General features: G+C 34.5%; 1 protein-coding gene across 1 annotated transcript; it reads left to right on the top strand.

Annotated features, from left to right (window-relative positions):
• Nucleotides 1-5927: 5927 nt before the first annotated feature.
• LOC102804734 (acetylcholine receptor subunit alpha-type unc-38-like) lies at nt 5928-10926 on the top strand. Its single transcript, XM_006825847.2, has 3 exons — nt 5928-6028; nt 7483-8449; nt 8788-10926. The coding sequence occupies exons 1-3, from the start codon at nt 5967-5969 to the stop codon at nt 8896-8898; spliced, it is 1140 nt and encodes a 379-aa protein (XP_006825910.2). The 5' UTR covers nt 5928-5966; the 3' UTR covers nt 8899-10926.
• The last annotated feature ends 1519 nt before the right edge of the window (nt 10927-12445 follow it).

The raw sequence follows: 12445 nt of genomic DNA, 5'->3' as shown, positions 1-12445 counted from the left end.
ATGGTGATCTTTTCATTAAGTTTTCGGAATTATGCGGGTCTGTTTTTAGAAACCGATCGGTTTTGAGGTCCAAAATACCTAGCAATTAACAGAACAAAGGCGACTAACGAAATAGTCAGCTTTTAGATTGGATGCATTGCGTCTACAGCATACGTTATGACATGCTGTTGGATATTATTTCATATGAATCAGTATTCAGTGTCAATATCTACTGACATATGGACTGTATCGTAGGCTATGAACTAGAAATTAAAATTAACACCTGTCTCCAGCACATTTTTAGTTAAATACACTTTTCGTTATTAGTATTTGTTCTGGTTTTACATCTTTATATAACCTAATACCCAGTAATGATCACAGTATATGGCGCCGCCGTGTTTCTGCTGAATAGCGATACAAAAAGTATCTGTTTTCAAAATGTCACCGCAAATCTAAAAGTATGTAAGTTAGCGAAAATATGTTTTTTGCAAGCGGGGTAGCCCTGCATTGTCATACGCAAACGAAACAGATATTGATTAGTGTCAGTTTATAAAAAGCGATTTTTAAATTTCACCTTTTCTGTTTTTGTTTTTTTTTATGAATAGCAAGCTATCCTAAATATCAAATTAAAAATACTGACGCGCAAACTAATGTACTGAAAACAATCGACGCTTGTTTTATACTTATATCGGTTAATTTATTTTTTATATTATCAGGTTCAATATTTGTAATATCGAATAAACGTCATTTCTGAGATTAAATTTCATTTCTGAGTTATCAGTAAGATACATTGTGTAGACTATACATAATTGATGGATATACATAATTGATGAGTAGACTAATACATTAATGAACTCATACGTTATAAATATATTTGATTCAAATTCGACTCCAATTAAATTAGACTAATTGTTGGTGACGAAAAAAAATACACATGTGTCACACTACCAATACGTATACATACTAATTATATCAGTCAGTTATCTGAATCGTAGTGTTACGAATAATATCATGGTAGTCTGAACTGAGTGAGATTGTATTCATTAGGGATGTACTCCTCCGAGACGTACGCGAGGATGAAATACGAGAGAATGATGATAATAATTACGCGGGATCTTTTGTGATGCGAAGTCAATCAAAAGTTATGTCCACCGTAAAGGTGTTGAGTTTTCCCTCCATATATCCCTCCATATGATTTGATCGGTGAATTTTTGGTAAGATTAAACCCCTCCTCTGCGGCCGCGACAAATTAGCTAGACCATGTAGTATTTTCAGAACTCTTGATCAGGAAGTTATAGGCTGAATTTAATATGTAATGTTCTGCATATTTACTGACTATAGATGGATCTAGCCGTTTTATGTCCGACGAGGATAAGTTAATGAAATATTTAATTAATGATGCGTACAATCCATTATCAAGGCCAGTGCAAAACTCCAGCAATGCCGTAGAAGTACATTTATGGATGGTATTAACGCAGCTTATGGACGTGGTGAGTAACAATCATATGTGTGTATTTGTTACGCGCATGGGACAAGAGAAAATGAGAACAGAACGTTTAACACCCAGAAAGGTGCAAATATGATAATGATATTCCGTTTTCGAAATTGTGCAATTCTTTGGTTTTAAAGGGTAAATCTTGAAATCTTATTTTGACAAATAAATTTCGAAATATATTAATTATAATTTCAAACGAAATGTGTTCCATATGTACGTACAAAAATGATAATTTTCATAATTATCGATTACACATAAATATTATAGAAACAATATATTTCCTGTATTCTCTTCATCGGTGAATTTTATTTGTCTTGAATTATGACTGAAAGAAGTTAAATGAAGTTACAAACTATGTAAATAATAGTATCTTGGTAAGTGCCCATGAAGTAGACTCACCAGGACGCTCACCTTCAGTGGTTTCTACACTACTATACGATTTTAAAGGTTGCTATCACTAAATTACTAACAGCCGATTTTTTCAACCATGTGCTGCACTGCACCGCGCTGTAACAGTACACTGATGACTTATCCATAACGAAAACAATAAATGTTTTAGGGATGAAAATATGTAACTATGTAAATATGTAAATATGTAACTATGTAAATATGTAAATATGTAACTAAGAGTATCCTTACAGAAAAAATGAGATGAGCAAAAATGCACAGAATAAAATGTACTTTAGTATAGCAAAGTCAATGATGTTGTGGAATCAGGTAACAACATACAGCTCCGATGTACATTGCAGAAGTCAACTGGTAGAAACGTCGTATATTAACAATGTCTAATGCCTTTTATAGCCTCGTATAGCACGCACAACAAGAACATGTAATTTTAAATTAAACCGCCATTAAATGCGTGGAATATTTCGCTTGACGATCTCGTTACCCGAAAGTTGTTGAAAAGTTGCGTTCTGGAGAATCAGTTAAAAATGACCTACTACTAGGGATTACTTGAGGTACAAAAAGAATACCAGAATAAAATTTGACGAACTGGAATTTAGAATTAAAATCAAGATAACAAGTTAATATTTTATTTTATGGTAAATTTGTGCATTTATCCTTTGAATAAGTACGCAAGCAGGGGCTTTTTGGAGAGTTATGCAATGACTGGAAAGCAACACAAATCTACCTTTGAACGATGCTCAGGACATTTGCTAGAGTATTAAATTACTAACCTCTCCTAAAACAGGCGTATCAATTAGCAAGTACTAAGATAACTGTTATTATGAATGTTGTTTACAACACCTTGCTGCCAACAAAGCATATTCTTTGGACAAGTACTCACAATGTTATTTTTTTTTATAAACAGCTTACATATTTACATAATAGTTATATTACAATTATTATTTACCTGTTCTATACCTAAAGCTATTATTTGTTATGTGTGCAATTTTTGGTATTGTAACTTAATACAATAGTTATCTGGTCTAATGAATGCATCACGTGACCTGGTATGGAAAAAAATAGGACAATGTTCATCAGCTGCTGACGATTATATTTTGTTGACATTATGATTTATTTTCAGAACGAGAAGTCTCAGATTATAACACTCAATGTGTGGATATATCAGGTAATAACAGGGAAATTACAGTTGAGTCACATGGCCTCATAGCATATTCGAGGATTATAGACAATTTAAATTGTTAACTACATATTCTGTATACATAATTGGAAATCTGTAAGAAAATATTAGAATTCAACATAGCTAGCACTAAAGTCTCTAGGTTTATTGCCACGTGTTTGAATTTCACAAATCGTAGTGTTGACTCCAATATAGCTACCATTCAGATGTCTAAGTTTATCATAACGTGAGTGAATTCCAAAATGTTCTGTGTGGAATTCAATCTATTTTTGTGACCTTGGCAAACATTCACCGGACTGTGTAAACTTTACTTTTTCCAATTCCTCCAATTCTAATTTCTCGTGCACAATAATAAATTATGCACAAGCATCATATCTATATAATTGTTTTCATAAGCTAATATCATGAAATCCTCATATATGTTTTGATGTTTATAATGATCATGCTTTGTTACGGTTATACCTAAACGTCCTGCCTTAATGTAGAATATCCATATCGGATACGTCACATTTAATTGTATGTGCACATCAGTTTAAGGATGCTGTACACCTTTTTTTGCTTTGAAACCCAAAATTCTACTTTTTTGTATTTTTCAATGCTGGACTACAAGGAGCTAACACTCAGTGGGAAAAAAAGTGAATTGAATGTTTTTATAGGGTGTAAAAAACAATTTTTGTTAATTAAAAACAAAAGCACATGTCATTGTTTTGAAAGCTATGTTTTAATTAATCAGCCAAAGACATAATAGACAGATAATTTGCATAATAGTCACCACCCATAGCAAATATAAACAGTCTCGTGCATTCAGTACAAGCTCAGACTAGTAATACCATAGACCTTAGAAAACAAGGTCTATGGTAATACGAGTACATTTTTGTATTAGTAGTCCGAGGTACAAGTTACACGCACTCCATTTACGATCGTCCACAAATTTAATTTCGTTGAATTTCTCGCTCTTCAAGCAGTCGACTATGAAACCGTCTTGGGGTCGACTATGACAGTGACGAAAGAAAACGAATGCAAGGAAATTTTGAGAAGAACGTCGACAGTATGGTAAAGCGATTATTATAAAAATTTAATCATGGAAGGTACTAACGTTAGTACCTTCCACGATTTAATTGATCAGACCATGGAGGTTTAAACAGAATGTAGAAAATTTGAGCACATGGCAGACTTAGTTTTCGTGACCAAATTACGTGTCATGGACTCCGACCACAATGAGTCGGAAGTGAAACACTTGGGCCCGGACTTGGCTACACTATGGCTACACGTAAAGCCCGAGACAAGCAGCTGTAAAAGCGTGTGTGTGAGCATCCATGTTTTACCTGTTTTATTTTTCTTTATCTTCACATTCTCAATAAATAATTTGACGGATCCAATGAAGTTAGATTTGTTATACATGATATAGAAAGTGAACTAAATGTTAGATACCGGAAGTAGTCCCCGCCAGCAGTTGTTCCGGTACTATGTATTACGCATTGAAGATGGAAAAAGAATCATCACACTAATTTTGTCAACAGTTTTGGGAACTAAAAAACGGAAAACACGATTTATGGCGAACAGGTTATTTTACAAATCAACAAAATAATAACGGAGCAAACAAACTGAAAATTCACTGCCCGATCGACAGACAACGTTAAACCTAAGCGATCGCATCTCCCGATTCAGTTCAGCACTCGCTGTGACTTCTATCCCCCTCATTGCCATTCAAATCAGATAATACAGATCTTCGTCGAGACATCTCGCAAAACAAAAATCTTGGAAAGAAAACTACATGTAGTTGACTCTGGTGGTGCGTTCAGCCACGGTTATTAGTTCAGCAGCTGAGCAAGAGAATGACCTTCCATGGAGGGCAATGTATGGTAATGAGTCTTCCAGAAAAGGAGTGTCTCCTCCCACAACGTATTAATGAATATGTAAATCATGACGTCATTTTGGCGCGGCTTTGTCACGCCGTGAAACAGTGTTTCCTATTGGATTCGGTAGCATAATTTCGTACTTTATAACCAATTGCGACCACGCATATCCACACATCTGCGTGATTATGACAGACAGATACCATGACTATTCGTTATGAGTTTGTTTTGATCCATGGGACAAACGGATTTTGAGTGAGCCGACGATACGTTGCTGCTAAGTTGTTTTTGCCGTTTTCTCGGTGAAACAAAACAGCGATTCACGGCAACTGCAGGCCTTTGATCTCGAGTTTTAGTGGACGCATTATACCAATTTTTCGCACAGACACTCTTCGATATGTTCCCTCTCAAGCCGCGCTGGGATTTTTCTATTTTCCTATTTGTTTCGAAATTACGTTTCTAATTTCTGAATACCGGAAAGAACCAGATCGCATTGTTTTTTCAAGATAGCTAAATTATTATTTATTCTCCAACTATCATGTCGATATATATCTCAATTAACGCGGAATGGTGGTGAGCGTCGTCTGAAAAACTGTTTTGTTGCCAATGTTCCACTAAATTTGTTTATTCATTGGTTCAATTATTTTTTACCGAAAATGGTTTTCTGTGTTTACACAGAGATCACGTGACTATACACGTCCATACACACACTATCTTGTCGATTTCATATCCAGTGTGAAATAAGCTTTCCATCAATATATAGCTTTGTGTGGTTCAGTAAACATTTTATATGAAAATATCAGTTTAGAAAATCAATACCAAAAACGTGTACAGCATCCTTAAACGCTTTTATGATAAATGATTACTTTATTTAAATGTTTGTATACAATTATAAAGATAATATATTTTTAGTAGTTTAAAGAATATTTATTCTGTCATGTCAGAACTATAATTATGTACCCCCAAAATGCATTATAATGTAACTCCTAGCTATTACTTCAAGGCTTGGAACGACCCTAGACTTGTGTGGAATGCAACTGATTTTAACGGAATGGATACAATTCGACTACCGGTACAGAGTGTATGGTCACCAGATACATCGCTACTCACAAGGTGGGTATACAATATTTTCTTCCGTGTACGATTTTAGAAATTAACAAATAAAGTCCTCTTTTTGATGAATGAACGTGAATACAAAAACAATTGTGTGCGACCCAGAAATACCCATTGCTTCCCCACATGTACATGAAACATTTAAACAACAAACTCACCTTGATTATTTTCAAACGTTAAGAAATATCGGTCATTTGATCTTGAAAAGTGTGTTTTTCCCTGTCGTCTCCTATTTATCTACTGGACGTAACAAATATTGTACTATATGCAACTATTTTTTTTTCTCTTCCGTTTATTTTATTTTATGATAATAGTGTATACACAACGGTTATATAGATTTTAATCTAGCATATACAGCATATCAATGATTACGTATCTACTTATTGTTTTTCACGATGTCAGAGAACACGTATTTAGATTTTCAGGTAGAAACCTTTGTTTTTTGGCATTTGCTAAGGGACATATTGCTTTCCAATGTACTATTGGATTTATCATAGTATTATAAGCGGAATTATTGGAATATGTTCTTGCTTCAAACTAATTAGGAAGGTAAAATAACCACGATCATTGAACTTATTGCATGCTGTGAACACTATAACAATATCATTATCGTTTCTGATCAAAACCAGCTAGCTTCGGTTCAAATAATCGACGGAAATCAATTGTGAGGATATCATATCATTATGACAATGCACGCAATTACCATTTACAGGTGTTTGCTTGCACGTAACCTGTCTTAATAACTTTGTGACGTGCAATATTGATTACGACCAAAACAATACTGTGATTTTGAACATTTTTTGTTTGAATATAATCACATAAAATAGCAAATTAATACGAAAATATCGATTTAGACACAATTGCATGGGAAAAGAGACCGAGTATTACAAGTGTGATATGAAAATTAAGAGTCGGGTAGTCTCCATAATAGATCACGTGATGGTGACGTGATGGAAAATTACTACGCACGACGCACACTATTATGGGATGTCACAAATAAAATCATTAGTGACAGGGCGTCAAAGAGAGGCTTAGCCTATCAAAATGACAGCTTATTAGAAATTTAACCAAGTTAAATTGTCATCGCAATCACGTAAATTCGCTTCACAAAATTGGATTAAATCTTTTCTCACTCGCAAGTAATTTAATGTACGACGTGGGTATATAGAACATACGCTATGTGTTCAGTATCCGCATTTCAGCGATGGTCGTTACAAATTGACAGTTATGAAAAAGTAAATGCCTTATTAAAATAAGAGTCGGAGAAAAAAAACGTTAGTTATACTGATTATAACGACTGCTACTTTCGTGAATTGCCTATGAACAACTGGACTACAAGTAACTTAAAACTCAAGTTGTGAATTATGTGAATTCGATAAGCAGTCTAATGAGAGTTATGTCGTGTATGCGTTCAATGTTTTGAGAACATACTAATTTCTATTTTCTTTTTCTAGTGCTGACAACCAGTACCCGGGGTTTCCGTTGATGCACATTAACGAACTCAAATTAATTGTGTACAGCGATGGAGACATACTAAAAGTTGTACCCCAAGTTCTCTACACCCCGTGTATTATGGATATTACAATGTTTCCTGTTGATATTCAGCATTGTGAATTGGAATTCGAATCGTGGTCATTTTCTGACAATGAAATGATCTTGATACCTCGCTACGATGAAGTAAAATTCGAAAAATATATACCTAATGTTGAATGGGATGTGAGTTCGTCTAGTTTGACACCGATACGAAGAAAATTTACTGGAATTAATGACCGACAAATCTTCACAAGCCTTATTGCTACACTTGTTATTGAAAGAAAGCCATTGTATTATGTTGTAAATTTGATTTTGCCGTGTGTGATGGTGTCTATTTTAACACTTGTCGTATTTTGTCTACCGTCGAATTCTCCAGACAAACTCAATCTGAGTATTTCGTTGATGCTTACTCTGTACGTATTTAATTTACTCATTACTGATCTCCTGCCACCGACATCGACAAACCTTCCTCTCATTACTGTCTATTTCCTATTCAGTATGTTCGCAATTGCAATTTCTGTTGCCGTAACAACTCTTGTTTCTAGGATTTATAAAAAATGCGAAGTTAGCGGCAGACAGAAACCGGTGCCAAGGTGGATTAAGAAACATGTACTTGGCAAAATGTACGTTTATCTACTTTTGCCGAAACGACAACATATAGAAAATGATGGTGGCAGTGTTGATTTCTATAAACATACATCCGAGCATGGACAAGACAATATACGTTTGAAATGTGGACGTGGAACCCAAGGTATAAAACACAATAAAGTTAAACTGTGCACCAGCAACAATAGACAATATGGGAAAATAATTTCTACTTTGGATAAAATTATCAAATCTTTGGACAAAATAACTGAACATATGATACCAGACGACCATCGTGACAAGGTAAGATATTGCATAGCCCTTATTTACCACCAAATAGTATAATTTCGTGGAATTAGAACCCCTAACTACAGTAGATCCCAACATACAATAATGTTGCAATGAAAGCAAATGTGTTCTGATAATAACAGTTGCGACTTTTATAACTATGTTAACAGTATTTTTTTTCTAGAGTGGAGTTTGCGTTACGAAAAAATTCACAAGGTCTTTGTTCTATTCAAAACAAGTTCGGGTACTACCTAAGACGATTGTGAGCAACGTTTGTTTTAAGGACACCTTTATGAAATAGTTAATCTAAATCTGTGCAAGAAACATATTACCTAAAGTTACCTTTCTTGCAGATTAGAACCGAGTGGATGGAAGTTGCAGCAGTTGTGGATCGGATTCTTCTCATAGTGTTTGCCGTGTGTACTATCACTGGGGCGCTGATTATATTACCTCGTATAACTTAGTCTTTGTTCATATGGCGGCTTCATTGTTATTGTATGTTTCTGAAAATGGTCGAGAGTTATAAGCCGAATCCCGATTTACCGTCATTAGCCGATCCTCATCAATAATTTGTGATGGAATATTACATCAGTTCATTGGACAATCAGATACGACCAGGTTATTCGTTATGAACATGTCGCATTCCTATTTGTTTTCGGAGTACAATATAAATAACACATCATAGAATCACGTTTTAATTTGAGAAGTATATGTGACCTTAATTCTGTATCGATGAAGTAATGGAACTTGTGATTGTGAGGGTGCAAAATAATATGTTTAAAGTATATTCAAGAGAGATCAGATTAAAAAATTGTTTGAATTCAGAAAGACGCTGAAAAATGATGAGTCTAACATAGGAGCATATGTGAATTACGTCAGACTCTCCGTGAAGAACCAGAATGGAAAACAAACACTGTATGAATACTACGACACTCACCATAGAGTGGTCATAATAATGTGGCCAAACTTCTTCTGAAATTAACAAGGTGAAACTCTTTGCTTGGAGCATAAGAGGATTGGTGGGCAAATGGAACGATACAAAATTAATTGCATATTTAAAACAATTATATATTATTGCTAAAACCTTTGTAGAATCATGCAACTTTAGTTTAGTTGCACTTTAATGTTAACACACAACGATCAGCTAATAAGGGGAGACACTCAGGGGGGGTATTATTGTTTTTATTAAAACCATCTTTTCACAATTCGAATACTCGACCACGCATGTTTCAGAGTAACAAAGGTGTAAGCATTCACTGTACACACTGAATGTAATCACTCTTAGTTAGTTCTTTAATTGATTATCGTACTTGCAAAAAAGAAGGTCTATCAAAATAACCAAATATCTGAAAACCGTTTGTAACAGTGATAACAAAACGGATTTGGGATTCTTTCGAAATGCAGACTAGCACACATCATCTTAAACTAGTCAAACTGAATGATTTAATTATTTCAATTCCTTATTTAATCCTGTTATTAATGTTGAGATAACACTGGACACAATGATTTGTGGCGCAGTATTCAATCTGCTGTTCGGGCAGGTAATTTCAACTACCCATAGGACGACCAAATTACTAAACTTTATTAATTGTCAAATTTCCCAACTTGTAATCGAGGTTATTATCAAAACAGCTGAAATTGGGTAAATCCGGGGGGCTACCTTCTCATTAAATGGGTAAGGGTGTGCAGCCCACCTCTCGTAATCCATACTCACTTCTAAACCATTTATTTCTATTTATATACCCACTTCTAAGCACAATTGTTTTCAGCGAGAAAACAAACAAACACCCAGCTCATAACGTTCGCAACCAGTGAGCGCATCCGGGCGATGCATTTTATTCAGCCTTTTCCAGTATCTGGCTTTGAATATAATGACCTGTGAAAAAGTAAATAAATGCTACACACTTCTAAATCAAAACATTGATAAATGGCCACCCACTTCTAAACAAAAAAACGTGAAATGACACCCCCAGTCGGGTGGCACATAAGCATTGATGTGAGGGTATTACATTCCCGATACATAAGAATGGTTCTAGGAATAATGCCTATAATTATCGTGCTATCACATTACTACAAATATAGAATTTTATACAATATAAATGAGATGAAATTACTGAATTCATTAGTCTAAGAGAAGAACCAGCAGGTTTCATAGCAGGGTATAGAACCGTAGATATCGTGTTTATTATTCACACACTGGTTAAAAACATTTCACAACCAAACAGGACGTTTTTATTGTGCATTCATCGACTACGAAAAAATAATTCACAGTGACCGGTCAGTCTGGTAATATGTATTCCAATTTATAACTCTATGTATTTACAAGTGCGTGTAGTATGTATTGTGTCTCTTTTTGATTTTTTTTATAAATGAACTTCACGTACAACTTCAGTAAGACGCATGTTAAGTGATAATGTGAGTTGTTCTATTTTTTTAATTAAATCTTTTTGCGGATAATTGGTTTGCATATTAAAGATTACTGAATAAGTTCATTATGTTATTGGTCAATGTGTCAACAACCTCTAGCGCATCAGTGACAAGAGCTCCCCATGCACTTATGGTTACTTTATGCAAAATTGAATCAGTGCATTTTTATAATATTTGACACAAAAATTGTTCTAATAATGCAATATGGAAGCAAATGTTTGCTTCACAGTTCTAATAAAAGTGAGTTTCTTGTCTTGTTTCCTCAGCGATGTTTCGACATCGATTTCCAACACTTAACATCATATAAACTATGTAAATTTACGTATTTTGTAAGTGAAATGAAATGTAGTGGGGTTGACGATGGATTTCAGTTTTTACTTGTCTACCCGCCTGCGATGAGCTGAGACAGCGCTATATTCCGAATGTATACACAGCTCGTTAACTTAATGACCAACAAAAATCAACAAACTGCTAAATATTTATTTTATTCCTTTCGTGAAGGAGGAATGTTTTTGGATGATGCAATCCCTGTTGGTATTTAGCTGTATATTATTTAATTTTTCTTTATTTTTTACTACTGTTGTATTTTTAGTGTACTTGTGGCCGGTGGTTTATGGTACTTAAAATAATATTAAATAAATATTATTATTAATTATAGAGTTGATCTTTAATTAAACGGAAATGAACTCCTATTATTAAAATTTGAGAAACTATACAATATATACGCACATAGTGATGTGTTTTGATTCAGTTATGTATCGTTGCTTATAAATTCTTATAAACAAGTCAAATGATTGACAACGCAAGTCGTCCGTCAGTTACAGCGCCACAGCTGGTGATGATTTACTGAATTAATACGAGACAAGCCATGACTGACTGGCACAGATGCCCGGAAGTGTCATTTTGTTGTTGCGGGATCGAATTATGTTTATAAGAGAGGTAAAATAACATATGGAACCACGTTTTGTATCCTTGATGTAGTTTAGATAAGCAGAATTGTGATTATGAGCGTACTACATTATACATCTGTCACCATAACGCCATAAGTTACAGCGTGCCGTAATTTTGCGGTATTGCCCGGGGTATTTTGTCCTACAATGTTAAAAAACGCGAATTACGAATATGGAACGATTACGCGCGTAAGCATCCTCTAATAATAAAAACAAACATGGCTGCCTCCATGGTTTGACAGGACCCCACACAAAGAAGTTCGCTAAATTTGTTCTAACCGTTTTGGATTTCGCCATTCCTATTCCTGGGAGGCATATGTTATATTATATGTTTATAATCATAGAGTTGATCGTTACCTAAAGGGAAATGTATTCCCAGTCGTTATTAAAATGTTAGACTCAACTAGATAAAAGCTAATCACCCAACTTTAACGAAAAGTACACACAACCGAATTACATGGAAATTCTCTACACAAAAATACGAATTGAATGTTGAAAAACTAATTTACCGCAATGTGTACATACAATGTTGACAGCGGTTAGTTTTTAGCAGATACTAACTACTATTCACAGAAAGAAGACTAGACAACTATGTGCATTTTTTTGTTTTACGCTTATCAAGGATTTGGAGTCA

The sequence above is a fragment of the Saccoglossus kowalevskii genome, chromosome 12, assembly GCF_978046115.1.
Source record: "Saccoglossus kowalevskii chromosome 12, keSacKowa6.1, whole genome shotgun sequence".
In the NCBI taxonomy this organism is placed as follows: Eukaryota; Metazoa; Hemichordata; class Enteropneusta; family Harrimaniidae; genus Saccoglossus; species Saccoglossus kowalevskii.
The sequence above is the reverse complement of the archived record's forward strand: the minus strand, read 5'-3'. Positions and strand labels throughout refer to the sequence as shown.